A 17,726-nucleotide genomic window follows, 5' to 3' on the forward strand; every position below is an offset into this window, starting at 1 on the left:
CAGTAGAGGGGCAAAGAGAGGGAGACACAGAATCTGAAGCAGGCTCCAGGCTCTGAGCTGTCAGCACAGAGCCCAACACAGGGCTCGAACCCAGGAACCGCAAGATCATGACCTGACCGAAGTTGGGTGCTAAACTGACTGAGCCTCCCAGGCACCCCTGATTTGAATAATTTTTGAGTTGCTCAGTGGATGACATTGCTGCTTTGACTTTGTAGAAAGCTTGTCCTAGCCTTGCTAGGTATGCCTAAATATCTCCTGGAAAACAAGTTCTGGTAGAGTCTTAGGACTGTGTCTTGAAATCGGGTAAAACAGTGTGATTCCCATCTGTTCCTCCACTTAAATGGGATTTGTTTTTAAGAAAGGTAGCAGTGTTGGGACTCCTGGGTAGCTCAGTCAGTTGAGAGTTTGACTCTTGATCTCAGCTCAGGTCTTGATCTCTGGGATGTGAGTTTAAGCTCCCACATTGGGATCTGTGCTGGGCATGGAGCCTACTTTGAATGAATGAATGAATGAAATGAATGAATGGGAAAGAAAGAAAAAGGGAGGAAGAAAGGTAGCAGTGTTCTACTTAGTTGTAACATATCTTTGATAATTTTTTCCCATTCAAAGCTTTTCACATTATCTGAAAACATTATTTTCCAATTATTACCTCAGATATTCAAGAACCCTGCCTGCACAGTACATTATAGAAAGGGAAAAGAAAATTACATATTTTGAGAATTGTGTTTTGGATTTGCAAAAACACCTTTATTAAGATTACCCTTGTGGCATTTTTATGGGTGGCATTATCTCATTTTTAAAGACTTGCAAAAATAAAGTGGATGTTACTGGCCTTTAAGATAGGCAGCTTGTAGGGGTTCCTGGGTGGCTCAGTCAGTTAAGTGGCTATTTCAGCTCAGGTCATGATCTCACAGTTGTAAGTTTGAGCCCTGTGTTGGGCTCTGTGCTGACAGCTCAGAGCCTGGAGCATGCTTCAGATTCTGTGTCTCCTCTCTCTCTTCCCCTCCCCCACTCGTGCTCAGTCTCTCTCTCTCTCTCTCAAAAATAAGCATCAAAAAAAAAAAAAAGCAGCTTGTAAGTGGCAGAGGTGGGATTTTGTGTTTTTTAATGTTTGTTTATTTTTGAGAGAGAGAGACAGACAGCACAAGTTGGGGAGGTACAGAGAGAGGGAGACATAGAATCCGAAGCAGGCTCCAGGCTCCAAGCTGTCAGCACAGAGCCCGATGCGGGGCTCCAACCCAGGAACTGTGAGATCATGACCTGACCCGAAGTCAGACATTGAACTGACTGAGCCACCCAGATGCCCCGGGATTTTGTTTTAATCCAGAAGATACTTTTCTTTGCTCCATACCTATTTCTTGCTCTTCCATTTGTTGATCCTAGCATACTGAGGAAAAGGTATCATCAAATTCTTAATGTGGTGGTAGAGAGATGGCTGTTAAAAATGCCAGAAGAGAGCAGAGTATGCTATGCTGAGCTCTGTCATACCTGCTCAGCAGTACTGGGAATCTTGAAATGTGGAGGACTTGACAGAGGTAGAAGACAGAAAGGTGAGAAGAACTAATAGAGAGGGATGGCAGGCAGCTTGAAGCTTTGTCAATGGGTTATTCTGCCAGAAGCAGAAGATGGCTTAGTTCTGTGGGCAGAGTAAAAGGTACATTGTTGGCGGAAAGGTTACACTTCTCCCTTTTCCATTTACTTTAAAGTTATTTTGTTTAAAGAGTTCTTGGGGCGCCTGGGTGGCTGAGTGTGTTGAGCATCTGACTTAAGCTCAGGTCATGATCTCCTGGTTTGTGAGTTCAAGCCCAGCGTTGCGTTCTGTGCTGACAGCTCAGAGCCTGGAGCCTGCTTCCGATTCTGTGTCTCCCTCTCTCTGCCCCCGCTTGTGCTCGCGCTTGCTCTCTCTCTCTCAAAAATAAAACACTAAAAAAAAAAAAAAAAAAAAAGTTCTTTAGTAATACACACAATACTTTGTCTAGAATAATTTATGCCCTGACTTTTGCCAGATAGTTTTGATTTGTCTATAGATGGAGGGTTATTGGGATACAGAATAGATAGAAGGATAGTGAGTGTAAACAAAACAACATGAGGATATAATTTTAAGATATTTTAATTCATATGATCTCCATCTGTTAAAAGGACTGCAAAAGCAAGACGGCAGTTAGTGTTTTATATATATAATTTTATTGTGGGAAAATATATATAACCTAAAATTTGCCTTTAAGCATATTTTCATTGTGCAACCCATCATTCATTTCAAGAACTTTTTTTATCTTCCAGGCTGAAACTGAACTCCCCAGTCTTCTTTCCCCACCGCCATCCCCCTTTAATCCCCTGGTAACCACTTTTCTACTTTCTGTATCAGTGGAATCATAGAGTATTTGTTTCTTTGTGACTTATTTCACTGAGCAGAATGTCTGCAAGTTTCATCCATGTTGTATCATGTGTTGGAATATCTCATTGTATGTACACACCACATTTTGTTTATTTTTTTGTCCTTGGATTGCTTCCTGGAAAGACTTTTTAAAGAGAGAGAGTATTGGGACACTTGGGTGGCTTAGTCGGTTAAACATATGACTCTTGGTTTCTGGTCTAGGTCATGATCTCATGGTTTGCTAGATTAAGCCCCACATTGGGTTCTGTGCTGACAGCATAGAGCCTGCTTGGGATTCTCTCTCCCTCTCTGTTTGCCTCTCCCTTGTTCATGCTGTTTCTCTCTCAAAATAAATATTTTTTTCAAAAAACAGAGATATATTGGTTTAATGGACAAGGTAATAGAATTCTAGACTTGTTAACTGAATACTTGTGCTTTGGTCAAGTCACTTCTTAGATGATTAGTTTTCTATTTATGGAAGAATACCACAAATTGTGTGTAAATGGTAAAGATTTGCCTTAAACCCACTTTAATTTTGGTGTGTCTCAGGATTCATCATCTCTCCTTGATTTACCTGACACTTGGGGTATATAGTCTACTTCTTAACACCCCACAAGATTGTGGCCCCTTTACTCTCAGAATGAGGTAGTAGTCGTGTGGAGGTTGTGTTTATGGGTGGGTGGGAAGCTCATAGGTAATACTGTTAACTAATGAGTCCATCTCCCTTTACCCTTCAGTGAATAATAGACTTTATATTCAAGACCCCAAAGTTTTGGTTCAGTTCCAGACTTGGAGAGTCAACTGTGTAGTGGATGTTTTCAACTCTGTTTCAGTATTCAAAACCATACTCCTCGCTGACGTCATTACTACCTGCCACCATCCCCTTTAAAAAGAAATAGAAAGGAAGCCTGGAGTCCAGGATTGCGTGAGCCTAAGCATCTCAGGGGCTCAAAAAGGGAGGGTGGAAGAGGCCAACATGGTGAACAGCAAGAAGCAATTATTTGATTTGTCAGTAGAGCATTGATGATCTGTGAATTAGAACGTCTCTCCCCACCAAATGCACACATTCACGAAGCTTTGTGTGTAGTTTTAGGAGAGTTGCTCTTCAAATCTATCCATAGACCTCAGTTAAAACCCGGTGGCTTAAAAGCAACTTTGGTAGCTTAGACTCAGCCAGATGACAGAAAATGGAAGATGTAAAAGGAGACGAGACATTCTTCTTAAGATTTTTGGGAAAAGGGAAGGGCAGAAACTGGTCATTTTTCAGTAAGGAAGATACAAGCATAGTATTTATAGGTTAAGATCTAGGAAAAGAGTGAGGAGATGGTGATGGGAACATCATCCTTTGGGGGAGAGTATACAAGCGGATTATGAACCCAGGTTGGGAAATAAAAGGAAGAGATTGGAATAAATTTGAGGTGGAAAAGAATCAAGTGAATTGATCAGCTGATAATTTTGACTGGTAAGAGAAGACAGTTACTCAAGTAATCTGCTAGCCGACTCAAAATGGCTAAGGAAAATTATAGGCTAGTTTCTCCAGATTTTTCAAATTGTTTACTTCACATGAAGTTTTTTGTAACGTAGGGTGTTTGAAAATGGGAAACAAAAGTGAAAGAGAGCCTGCTCAATCATTTATCTTTTATATTTTTGCTTTACATATTAAACATTTTTCTGTGTTTAGTCTCACCAGTGGCTAGATCTTACTGGTCTTAAACTTCTTTGTTGTTATACCAATTTGACAAGTGAAACAGCATCTCGTTAGAAACCCATCTCTGGGTTAAATGATTGTATTTAAATTGGAGGTTAATAAATAGGTAAACATGGACTGTTCTGGACTAATGAAAAGTATGGTCACTTTATAACCAAATACCTAGAACTCCTCAGCTAAGGTTCTTAATCTGATGGCACAGTTCTCAATCTCCAGGGGAGAATTGTTGGAATGTATTGATGCCTAGGCTTCACTCTCAAATGTAGTAATTCATTCATTTTGGAGAGGAGTGTGCACATTAGTGTTTTTCAGAGCCTGTCAGATGACTTTAGTATGCAGCTAAGGATGAGAGCCATTGGTCTTAATGAATATAGAATTGAGGGTTTGGTGGCATTCCCCTATATTCCTTTGCTGGTCAGGTAACAAAGAATTCCATTGTTAAACAGTTGTCCATAATCCTGTCCTGTCTTTGGGAATGCCTGTGACCTAAATCTTGCCAAAAGTGGAGAGTCAGGGTCACTTGACAAATGGGGTTCTTTTGGAGTAGTAGTATATAGCTCGAGCTTTTTCCAAAGAAAATTTCCCCCAAAGTTTTTAAAGTTTCTGTTAAAACCTTTCATAAGCTTGTTCAAAAACTACTGACAATGCTCTGGTACTGGTGATAAGCTTTAGTTAGGCAATCTTTCCTGAAATGGTTTTAAAAATTAATATTTTGTTACCTGGTTTGTCTTGAGTATACATATTTTTTGCAAAGTATTTATGGCATTGGCAAGTCGAAGACAGGTTTGCCATTCCATGATTGAATCAAAATGGCAACTAAATAAATACCTTTATAATAATGTCTTTGGAATCCTAGGAGAAAACTGAAATCTATCATAAGGTTGTGCTTTGATGCAAGCTGATCTACAGTTAACCAGTTTAAGTTGAATATGGTGTCAGTGTGACTTTAGCTTTTCACTTTACCCTCCCATTGTATAGCCATCTTCTCTTGACTAGATTCACTGGTAACATTAAGCTGGAACAGTTCCTTGGGGTCCCTGGGTGGCTCAGTCGGTTGAGTGTCCCACTTTGGCTCAGGTCGTGATCTCGCGGTGTGTGGGTTCAAGCCCCACATCGGGCTCTTTGCTGACAGCTCAGAGCCTGGACCCTACTTTGGATTCTGTGTCACTCTCTCTCTCTGCTCCTCCCCCACTCACACTCTGTCTCTCTCAAAAATAAATAAACATTAAAAAAAAAAAAAAGATGGAACAGTTCCTTACTTCATGGTTTTTAAATCTAAAACAAATGTACTTTTTTTTCTTGTAGGTTATGCAATGGTCTCTGCAAGATGGTTTATTCTTGAATTGGAGCTTTTTAAGACTGACAAATGCTGGTACTTCATCTTCTATAAGTGGACTATAATTTCTTTTCTCAAGACAACTACATAAGCAGACAAAATTGCAAAGATCTGCCCTGTGTCGAGTATGACAGCCACGACTCGTGGCTCTCCAGTAGGAGGGAATGACAGCCAGGGCCAGGCTCCTGATGGACAGTCTCAGCCCCCCCTCCAACAGAATCAGGTAGGACATTTAACATACTAGTTAAAGTTACATTGGTTTGTCTACCATGAGATAGTAAATAATGAAGCATGTTCTGAATGGTTTGTGAAGTAACCATAAAACATTTTAAGAAAAGTAGACAGTAACAAGAAAGCTCAGGTGCTGTAGATGGTGATGCTTGAGCATATGGTGCCTCTTTTGCTGGTGTCTTACTTACACGGTCAGTTATCAGATGAAGTATTTAAGCCCTGTGTCATTTCCATAGCAAAGCCTGAAGTCATTCAGTGTAGCCTCTGTTACAGAGCATGGACTCCAGTCATGTTGTGTTCAAATTTGTGCTTTTCAGCATACTAGTCTATGACTGGGTAACATATGTAACCTCTGAGCCTCGGGTTTTCATCTGTAAAATGGGGATAACAGTAATAACTATTTCATAGGATTGTTACAAGGATTGAGTGAAATAATGTTTGCAAATAGTTTAAAATAGATTTTGGTATCAAGATTTTATGCTGGCCTTAAAACTCAGGGTAATATTTTTTTCTTTTTTTCTATCCTGTGGATGAATTTGTGTGAGATTCTGTTACTTCTTTCATATCTTTTTAATGTCTTAGACTCGTGGTAACATCTCGTCTTTCATTTCTGACAATGCTAATTTGCATTCTTTCCTGATACTCTTTCCTAGGGATTTATTAATTTCTTTAAACTTGGCCCAGAACCAGCTTTTGGCTTTGATTCTCTCTCCCTTCCCTATGTGTGCTTTTACCCTCATGTCTTTGTTCCTTTCATTTCCTTTGAATTTGAATTGCTAATCCTCTCATTTCTTGAAGTGGAAGTTTAGGAATTAATTTTCAGCTACTTTTTCTAATATATACAGTTTTAAGTTGGGAAATACCCAGGTAAGACATACATAGTAAAATTTGTGACGCGCAGCTCTAACGGCACTTACGGGTGAATTTATAACTGAGTTGCGTGCACGTGAACCATAGACCTGCTGCTTACAGTTGGTACATGTTTACATAGAATTCTGTATGGATGAGTTTTTAGGCAAAAATACTGTTGCCGTGGGATACTTAAATTTGGCACTTGGGGATAAGTTCTTATTGTCCAGTTATTATTAGATTAGTCTATTACAAGTATGGTAGAAAAGAGACACACATGCACTCCCTTTGCCCCTCCTCTCTTCCTCTTCCTCTGCCATTTTAGAGAAGCAAGCAAGTCAGGTTTTAATTTTATTTTTCCAAATAAGTGTGTCAACGTCATTCCTTTACCTCTCCAGTTCCCACTTTTAGGCCATAAAATACCGAAGTACATGGTCATAGATATTGGACAGAGTTGTTAAGTCTTCTTGTGTCATAAATTTGTTATCCACTATTTAGGTTTCTTTAAACATAGTCAAAGGTTGTGTTGGATGCCCAAGATGCTATTTTTAAACAGGAACTAGTAGAGATTCGATAGTTTGCTCTTTTTTGTTTTGAAGTTTACTTATTTTTGATATCCAAATATAATTACCATACAATGTTATATTAGTTTCAGCTGTATGATTCAACAATCCTGTACATTACTCCGTGCTCATCACAAGAAATGTGGTTTCATACTTGTCTAGTAATTCCTGTTGTGACAGGGCTCACATAATGGGAAATGTAAGTAGAGGAGCAGTATACATCATGGTTAACACAAACCTGGATTCAAATCCTGACCATAGAGTTGGAGCTGTGTGACCTTGGGCTAATTACTTACTGTCTGAGTTTGTTTTTTCATCTATAAAATAGCCGTCTAATACTTTCTTAGGCTCTTGAGGATTAGGTGAAATTACAGCACAGTAGCACAGAGACTTCCTGAAGCATCATAAACTTACTATGATTTTATCTTTAAAGTTTTGCTCTTTTACTCTAATCTGTGTTGGTGTTTGAATTATTAAACGTACGTATGGTATAGAAACCTAAATCTGGAATATCTGATTTTTAAGACTTCATCGCCTGATTCTTCCAATGAAAATTCCCCGGCAACTCCCCCAGATGAACAAGGTCAAGGTGATGCTCCACCACAGCTTGAAGATGAGGAACCTGCATTTCCACATACTGACCTGGCAAAGTTGGATGACATGATCAATAGGTGAGTTAATTTGTTTTGTTTTCTTAATGTGTGTAATACACAGGAGAACCAATGGTTTCTTAGCACAGTGATTAGTAGTAAATAAGAAAAGAGGAAGAGTGGACAGAAATACCACAGTTAGCCACGCCGCCTCCTTAATAGCCTTAACATCTTGGTGAATACCAAGTACTTTGTAACCCATGGTTCTTAAAGGATTTGAAAAACGAAAGGGAGTAACAGTGTCAGTAAAGTTTTTAGAATTAATAATGATGACCCAAGCTGGTGTGTTTCTGAAGTAGAACCATATGTATGATTTCCCTCTTTGAATGTTTATGAAGTTTTTTTTTCTTTTTGGTATGTTGGTTGTCCTGATTGCTGGGTGATTTTCATGATTTTTACATGGTCCTGAGGTAAGCCAGGTCACAAGAACATGAGTTCCTCAGAGCCTGCCCCTTGTGAACCCTTTACTACCCTGAGGCATTTAACCATCTCTGCTATTTGTTTCTCTTGATCTTCACTTCAGGGGCAAGTTTAGAGTATAATTTTTTGTACTTGTAGTGGAAGACTCCAGGAGAATGTAAGTATAAGGCTTGTGTGCAGAGGAAGAAAAAGATTTGAAGAAGATAAGGGAGTGGGGTACCTAGGTGGCTCAGTAGGTTAAGCATCTGACTTCAGCTGAGGTCTTGATCTCACGGTTTATGAGTTCAAGTGCCTCGTGGGCTCTGTGCTGACAGCTTGGAGCCTAGATCCTGCTTTGGATTCTGTGTCTCCCTCTGTTCCTCCCCCCCCCCCCCAAATAAACATTAAAAAAAAAAAAAAAAAGATGAGGGAAGAGTGTGTTGGGGGGAACCACATATGGCTGTGGTCTTCACCAGGCTGTGGGGTCAACAAATGAGTGCTAGGGAGGTGTGACACATCCCTTTAACTCCTAAAAAGGAAAGTAAGGAAAATACACAAGACTTATAAGCATTTGCGTTACTAAATTTTCTTTATTCTTTGACTTTCTAAAAATCCGTTGATACTTAATATATATAATAGCAGGGGAAATAGAACCCCCCCTTTTTTCCCCCAAAATCTTGATTACATAAGTAATAGAAGTATGCATTGTTATACGTGGAAATACAGTGTTGATAAAGTTCTCTATAATTTCCTTCTTCTGTATACACGTCTCAAGAAAAAATTACTAACAATAGGGGTGCCTGAGGGGTGCCTCAGTCGGTTGAGCATCCAACTTTGGCCCAGGTCATAATTTTACAGTTTGTGGGTTTGAGCTCCGCGTCAGGCAGGCTTTGCTCTGACAGCGGAGCCTGCTTCAGATTCTCTGTCTTCCTCTCTCTCTCTGCTCCTTCTCCACTCTCACTCTTTGTCTTTCTCTCAAAAATAAATAAGCATTTTAAAAAATCTTAATTACTAACAATAAGGAGTAGACTCTTCAGATTATCTTTGTGTTTACTATGATTTGTATTGATTTTTCTACAAATGTGAGATTTCTTACCAAATCATTTTGTCTTGCTTTTCTCACTTCATTTATCTTGAAAAATTTTCTATTAATATATTTTTTTAACTCATTTTATTTAATAAGTATATTTGAAAGAACACATTAGCTGTGATTCTGGTAGTATACAATATATACATTGAAATTGTATAAAGTTATTTGTTTTGTCCCTGGTTATTCTTTCTCTGTAGCAGAGACCTAGCAAAAGGTTTTATTGTTGCGTTTTGATCTTTGTCTGGTGATTGTTATTAAAGGGTACTTGTTAGGCAGACTTGAAGACAAAAGTTTGCATATATTAGTCATGGAGCACCTTTTTTTTTTTTTTTTTTTTTCAAATCAAGGGTTTTTGGAGCAGTGAGAAGGATGAGAAAGAAGGGGTAGGAAAAGGATGGACTCGCAGATGGTTGGGCTGCCACTGGGACCACAGAAAGCACCACCTGGGTGTGCGCTGCATCCTTGTTGGAGGGAGGAGGGTACCTATGGAGGCAGAGAGGCCTGGAGACCCACATCCTTCAGGATAAATTGATGAATTATGTGAATTGAGGCAGAAAACCCTCATTTTCCACCTAAATTTTTCTTCTTTGTGAAGAAATTGAAGTCAACTAAGAGGTTCATCATAATTCTGAAAGAGCTCTTTCCTATGAACTCAAACAATAAGTATCCATTTAATTGATACTTGGTTGTTATGGTAGATTTATATTCTTTGTTATTAAAATAATTTCCTTTTGGGGCACATGGGTGGCTGAGGTCATGACTGAACAGTTTGGTTTGTGAGTTCGAGCCCCATGTTGGGCTCTGTGCTGACAGCTCAGAGCCTAGACCCTGCTTCAGATTCTGTATCTGGCCCTCCCCTGCTCTCACGGTGTCTCTCTCTCAAAAAATTAAAAAAATAGTTTCCTCTCCCCTCCTTGCTATCTTTTGTTTGACAATTCTTTAAAAAATTGTAGAGACAACAGATGGAGCTTAGTTTCACAAAGCAGATACTCTGCCAGCCTTGTTTTAAAATTTTAATGTTTTTTAGAGTTAATATTTAATTTTTTCGTGGTGAGGTGAATAATTATAATTGGTAACTCATTTATAGTGCCTCTTTTAGAGTGCAGCCAATAAACATCTTTTTATATTATTAAAATCCTTAGGCCTCGATGGGTGGTTCCAGTTTTGCCGAAAGGGGAATTAGAAGTGCTTTTAGAAGCTGCTATTGATCTTAGTAAAAAAGGTAAGTTTAGATGTTCTTATGCTTTTCATAATGTATGTTACTAGATTCACTTTCACTTTACCCCCAAACACTTGTTTTCCTCTCTTATGAACATTTAACTGGGTATTCCTAGACTAGAACATCTTAAGTTTTCTTGCTGTGGCTTATGATATTTACCTAGAACAAGGGTTCAGCTCCTTTGGTCAGCCTTCAGGGGTATTCATTAACTAGCTGAAGTTATGCATAAAATTGGTATATATTCATTTTTAAACAAAACTGTTCAGCTTACATGTTTATTATTTTTCTTAATACACTAAAAAGATTTGATTTTTCTCTAAAAGAAAAAAGGCTTGAAACTTTCTGGTCTGGTGTTTTTACCGTGTCGTCTAGAAGTGAAACCTCAGTGCCTGAATTGATCATTTTTTCTAGTGGCTTTGGTCTGCTCTAGGTGTAGTTGAATTCTCTTAGCAAAGGACTATAACATTCTTTTAATTTTAAGGCATTGGATATTAAAATAAATGACATTTTAGTTTTTGAAATAGGGTAGCCACGGATGTGTTCTAACTATCAATAGGCATTTATCACCATTGAAGTTGATCATTATAAAAATTAATATGCTTATTTGTCTCCATGGCAAGGGTAATATTTTTTTTATCTTAAAATAGTTTCCTTCCTTCATTTAAAGAATGTCTCTCCACATCTTTTTAATCTTGAAAAATAATCTAATTATGAAAAAACATTTCCATATTATAATTATTTTCTACTACCCAAATTTCTTTTGTTCATTTACACATTTATTGAGGAAATTTTTGAAGACATTTGTAATAGGCATGTTCTAGGTCCTGACTCTACAGTGATAGGTAAGAACACATAATGGTATCTCATTTAATATTCCTTGAGATTCACTGGATGTAGAACCCCCTGCCCCCCCCATGGGACCATGGTTTATTTTAAGCAAGGTTCAGATTTTTAAATACAGTACTGAGTTTAAATGTTCTCTTTTCTGCAGTCAAAATCAGAGAACATTTTATATACAGATTGGATCACTTTTCATTGTGTTATCAAGAGTTAAAGATTTTCTCTGTGTTTGGCAGGGCGAAGCATTCAGCTCTGTTGCCTTTCTGAAATCAGATGAAACTAAGCAAAAATACAAAGAAGCATAAATGCTGGGACAGTGAAAGAGAGACAAAAACAATTCATCTTATTTAATCAAACACTTATGTAGAATAGTATGAAGATACTGATGTCTAACGGATCGTTTACAACCAAAATAAGATTTTAAAAATAGTTGTGAAACCTCATTTTTTAAGTTTTAAATTTTACTTTCAGGGAGTAAAATGCTCTGAAGCATTTAGATTCCTTCTCAGTGGCACTGATAATCTTTGTGTGGTTAAGGTCTAGTGTCATAATTTGAAATGTTTTCAATTCACCTATTACTTGATTTCATGTACTTTTATACAGTTAAATAATTTTGAAATTCATTGGTTATTTTGGTTTCTGAATCTGTTACCTTCTTGACACATAGGAACTTTGATAATACTTGTAGTGTATTTGTCTCTTTTGACCTCTTACGATAATGTTTTTTCCAAAGCTAGTCTGAATTTATCAGTGAGTAGTTTATTTATTACTTTTTATCATGTAATCGGGCATTGTGAGACAATCAGAAAAATACTTTGTTCACATTTATTTTTCTTCCCTTAGGCCTTGATGTTAAAAGTGAAGCATGTCAACGATTTTTCAGAGATGGGCTAACAATATCATTCACTAAAATCCTTACAGATGAGGCAGTGAGTGGCTGGAAGTTTGAAATTCATGTGAGTCTTGCATGTGACTTTAAAAAATCAGATTTCCACAGTGATGCCTATGTTGAGTGTTTTCTCCTATGTATGTGAAATACATATTTGGTTATATATTTGATTCATTAGTTGAATTAAATTCAAGGGTCTAAAACTGAGAAACTTTAAAAATATTTCTTATAAGTTATAATTTCTATAGAAGAAAACATGATCATTTTAGTGTGAGATTTAGAGACCTTTGGTTTAATAATCTGTCTCCTGGGTTCTCAAGTGCCTTTATGACCACGTTCATCAGTTTTGAGATGTACCATGTACTCATTGTATGTACCACTAAGGAAGAAAAACAGCTAAGATTAGGGAGTCTATCTAGTACCTGGGACATAAAGGTCAAAGCAGAGAAATAAAGTTACCACACAGAAAGGGATGCAAAAAAACCTGTATGTCTCAACCGTGGCATCTTAGAGGAGGTAAAAATCACCTGAAAATTTAAACCACAGGCCAGTATTCAGAGTTTTGTAGTCTAAATTCAGATTACGGCTGTGAAACAAACAAAAAAAAATCCTCAAATGGATAAAGTGGTCTCTGGTTCATGGTATGCCCAAGTGACCAGAAGAAGCAAATGCAAGTTTTCTCTATACCGTCAGTCTAAGAAACTAGTACGCATTGATTATAAGATACAATCACATTCCAGAGATTTAAAAAAAAGTAAAAAAAAGTGCATCTTCGATTGATGAAATGCCATCCATGATTACTTCAAGTTTCTGTTCCATATTCATACTGTGGAAATGTCATAAGCTGTGAAGCAGATATTTTTGTGCTCTGTGAACTATTTTTCAAATGTAACCATAGCACAAAAATCGCAAAATCTTCTAATTCAACATGTAACTTTGTAAGTAAAGAAATGGAAACTTTGGAAGTGCTATTAGACTTTTGCCTTGAGGCTTAGATAGCAAATCTACTCCATCTTGGGTACTTACTGTATTGCGTAGATGTTAGAATTGCTGCCTCTAGTGTATAAATTGCAAAGACAAAAAAAAAGGTAACTTGCATCTTGTCCATGGACATCATAGGCTTGGGCATTGCCTACTTCATTTTGTAAGCCATTACAAATGGCTTTTTTCAAGTAGGTACTATATAAAGGATAGTAAATGTTAATTCATTTTTTAAATATATCTGTTTGATCCCAATATTAAACAGTTTAAATGATCACGATAGAAAAATGGAGAGATGGTAATTAAAATATAATTAACATGGGAGGATCTTTCTATTTGGAGTTGCAATGATCTGATCTTCTAAATCACCTTTCCCCCTTATATAACAGAGGTGTATTATCAACAATACGCATCGCCTGGTGGAGCTATGTGTGGCCAAGTTATCCCAAGACTGGTTTCCACTTCTAGAACTTCTCTCCATGGCCTTAAATCCTCATTGCAAATTCCATATCTACAATGGTACACGTCCGTGTGAATCCGTTTCTTCAAGTGTTCAGTTGCCTGAAGATGAACTCTTCGCTCGTTCTCCAGACCCTCGATCACCAAAAGTGTGTTGGTTTATTTTCATAATTAATGGTTTTGCTCTGCCTCATAGCTGTCAAAGATCTGAACCACCTGTTAATGTGAAGAAGCGTAATTTCATGTTACTGTTAAAGGGATTCTGCATTATTTTGTAGTTTGGATTCTAACCAACCACCCCCCAGCTTTATTGAATTATAAGTGACAAAATTGTTTGGGATTATGGTTTTGTTTGTTTTAGCCCTCTCCACGTAGTTAGTCCCCATTGACTTCTGCCAGCCTTTTGGGGAATAGTCATAAATTGGGTTAATGTGAAACAGGCCTTAATTGTCCTCATAAATAATAAGAGTAGAATAGATGAGATGACTTCTTTGACCAAGGCCATGATCACTGTAGACATTATAATGTTTTGACTTCAAGACCAAGTATATCCTATGTCTAGTAATGTGTCACAAAAGTAAAATTAGAGAAATTATAAATGAAAGCAAAATAGTAAAACTTAGAACATGTCATACATATACATTATCGTAAAATTTCTCAAATGTAAATTTTCTATATTTGCATAGACAGAGTATGCAAAATAAAAAAACTACATCCCTAACTGTACATCTTTTAATAAATACTATATAACAATACATAGTTTTTAAATTTTAGAATTTAGGGAAACTTTAATATTGTGAGCCTTACAAAAAGGAAAACCCAGCATGGAAAATTTGAATTTATACATACAATTCTTGGTTTATTCATTTAAAAGTGGAAATCCTCAAAATGTGTTAAACTTAGAGCTGGGATTTTTTATATTTCCCAAGATTCATATTGTTTCCACTTCGTGCCTTTTTTTGTTTTGGTAAATCAAATTAATGACCAAACAATGACAGTCTCCAAAATATATCTGTATTTCTTTCTTTAATTTTTGCTCTGTAGGTCAATGATCATCTTTACAGACTCCCAGGAAACAACTTGATTTAAGATGGCTTCTGGTTGAAGATCTTTTTATGTCTTTCTTTGAAACCTAGCCCTGCTTGAGTATTACTAATAACAGAATGTTCCTAATTGCTTAAACATATAGTATAGCTGAAAACCTAGGATTAGCTTTAGACTGATTATTTTACTGTGTGCATGCATATGCCATTATACGTGTGTGTGTGTGTGTGTGTGTGTGTGTGTATATATGTATTTGTTTATAATACATAACGAGTATGTACTTTCCTAGAATTGCTGAATGCCGAAAGGGACTGGTGGATTAAAATGCTCAGATTTTTAATTGTTCTGGAATTAGCTTTTTAAGACCAAATAACAAGGCAGGAAAATACTATAATGAAAACTTAGAGAAATGGTGGTTAATTTTGTAGAGAATTTAATTGATTTAGACTTAAAATCCTGTCAAAACTACCTTTAGGTACCATATTGTCTCTTTAGAGCAATTACCTTATATTTCTGTTTTCCCTTTGTCCTGGACATGGTTTTTATGTTTTTGTTTTTTAAGTAGCTATAGAAATTATTTTTGCTTAAGAGTCAGTAAAGAAATTACCTTTAAATTTTACATATTAGGCATGCTTTTAACTCCACAAACCATTGGCTATCCCAGCTGCATTGTACTTTTGAGTATTGCTATCCCCTAGTGAAGAGGTTGAAAGACAATCCATACTATTACATCCTGGTTATCTCTAAGGTGAGAATTGGGGGATTCACATGAGCCAGCAAAAGCATCAACCAGCATGTTCTAATTAGGAGCAACAGATACAATACCAGGAGTTTGTGTTTAATAGTTCACTCTCAGGCTTTAAGATTATTGTATTTATAGGGAATTTTTAATTATTCACAACTACAATAAAAAATGAATTCAAATATTGTCTTATGTCATCAAATACCTTTTTCTTATTTAAAAAATTTTTTTTTTATCCTCTTAAGTTTAAAAATTTTCAGGTAATAAGGTATTCTCATATAATGAGGTCTCTGAAATAGAAACATGGCTTCTTGTTCCTGTTCAGCAATAATTGGTACGAACACACAACTGTGACCTAGTGATTTCACTTGTACTGCCATTCATGCTTCTTTCTCACAGAGAGGATTACTATGAATAATATGTCCTATTTTGTTTTATTTCACAGATGATATTACGTAATTTATTGAGTTTCCTGTTTCTAGTATTTTTCAATCAAGAAATTATTTCAGATGGTCCTTTTCTTCCCTGAAAGCAGGACGTTAACCTTTTTCATTAACTGTATTGCAGGGTTGGCTGGTGGATCTTCTCAACAAATTCGGCACTTTAAATGGGTTCCAGATTTTGCATGATCGTTTTATTAATGGATCAGCATTAAATGTTCAAATAATTGCAGCCCTTATTAAGTAAGTTACATTTTTAAATGAATCTTCAGTGTATTATAGGAATTCCTATTTAATTGCGTGATAAAACTTTTCTTCTTGCAAGTATGGTTTCCTCTTCACCTGATAACTTGGATTTTTTAAGTACAAATAAATCTGAGTTCAGTCCTAGTTAATTGTAAGAAAGTATTAAGCGTGTTTGTTTTTGTTCTTTCAGACCATTTGGGCAATGCTATGAGTTTCTCACTCTTCATACAGTGAAAAAGTACTTTCTTCCAGTAATAGAAATGGTCCCACATTTTTTAGAAAACTTAACTGATGAAGAACTGAAAAAAGAAGCAAAAAATGAAGCCAAAAATGACGCTCTTTCCATGATTATTAAATCTTTGAAGAATTTAGCTTCAAGAGTCCCAGGACAAGAAGAAACTGTAAAAAATTTAGAAATATTTAGGTTAAAAATGATACTTAGGTAAGATGTTTACCTCTTGAAATAAACGATTATATGGATGTTTAGAATCTTATTTAACACTGAAATTCTCTTCTAGATTACTGCAAATTTCTTCTTTCAATGGAAAGATGAACGCACTGAATGAAGTTAATAAGGTGATATCTAGTGTATCCTACTATACTCATCGACATGGTAACCCTGAGGAGGAAGAATGGCTCACAGCTGAACGAATGGCAGTAAGTCCTTTGATTCTTCTTCCATGGATAAGAATCTGCCCCAAACAAAAAGTAGAATAGCTTTACTTAATATTAGCAATAACATTTTAAAGAAACCTTAGAACTGGGAGGTGTTCAGATTGATTTAGGACTCTTAATCCTCAGAACTTTTTGTAATAACACAATTTATTTGGTAGTGATCTAGGTAGCTTAGCACATCTTTGATAAATTTACTGCTGAATGTAGGTATTCTGAATTAATTAGCTTGTCTGGGGGGTTTGGTTGAAATGGAACAGATAACGGTGATGTTGGGATTAGAGCGGGTAGTATCTGGTACCTGATGCATGAAGTGGCCTGTTGTTCATTTGACCAATTCCACTTACAGATTTTAATATTGGAAATATAATCACTGGACTAAGATATACACGAATTGATGTTTTATCGTGTTAAGAATTTAAGCACTTCTATTTATATTGTTCTAGCATTGAAAGTTTAAGAGACTATTTACCATAGATACTTTAGTATTTTGTAGTTTTAAAATGCGTAAGTATGCCATTTAGGAAACATTGGTTGAGTAACTTCAGTGCATACTGTCTGGTGCAGTAAATCTGTAAAAGAACTGTCCTTACCCTCATGGTGGCCTCAGTTTAATAGGGGAGACAATAAATAGAATGTGATAAAAGATGTGAAGGATTCGTAAACATTGGCTCTGTGTTTGGGGGCAGGTGTTAAACATCTGATTTTGTGTATGTGATTTGTCTGTCTGCCTTGTTGGCAGGTTGAACACCATGCTTCTCAGAGTGTAGTCTGAGGTCTGGTTCTGGTTCTTGAACTGTTGCCAGTCCTGGATGAGTACAGAAAATGGCATCAAGTGTTCAGAAACTATTGTAGCAATTTGAAGTTGCCACATATTTATTTTCACAGACATACCTGCAACAGATTAGAAATAAAAATGGACCTTTACCACCTAGAACTCTTTCTGTAGCACATTTTGGGGCTAAATACTTCTTATTCTCACTAGGTTGAATAC

At 36.6% G+C, this 17,726-nt stretch overlaps 1 protein-coding gene across 4 annotated transcripts in view; it reads left to right on the forward strand.

The window, feature by feature from the left end:
- Positions 1-17,726, forward strand: part of USP9X (ubiquitin specific peptidase 9 X-linked) — a 155,994-nt gene that overhangs the window by 56,566 nt on the left and 81,702 nt on the right. For all 4 annotated transcript variants that reach the window (XM_045051331.1, XM_045051330.1, XM_045051329.1 and 1 more), the window contains exons 2-9: positions 5,388-5,641; positions 7,587-7,732; positions 10,343-10,422; positions 12,103-12,215; positions 13,519-13,737; positions 15,942-16,057; positions 16,251-16,502; positions 16,579-16,717. In XM_045051331.1, the coding sequence (XP_044907266.1) occupies positions 5,546-5,641; positions 7,587-7,732; positions 10,343-10,422; positions 12,103-12,215; positions 13,519-13,737; positions 15,942-16,057; positions 16,251-16,502; positions 16,579-16,717 (1,161 nt within the window). In that variant the 5' untranslated portion in view covers positions 5,388-5,545. The remainder of the gene's footprint in view (positions 1-5,387; positions 5,642-7,586; positions 7,733-10,342; positions 10,423-12,102; positions 12,216-13,518; positions 13,738-15,941; positions 16,058-16,250; positions 16,503-16,578; positions 16,718-17,726) is intronic.

Source organism: Felis catus, chromosome X (genome assembly GCF_018350175.1).
Source record: "Felis catus isolate Fca126 chromosome X, F.catus_Fca126_mat1.0, whole genome shotgun sequence".
Taxonomy (NCBI): Eukaryota; Metazoa; Chordata; class Mammalia; order Carnivora; family Felidae; genus Felis; species Felis catus.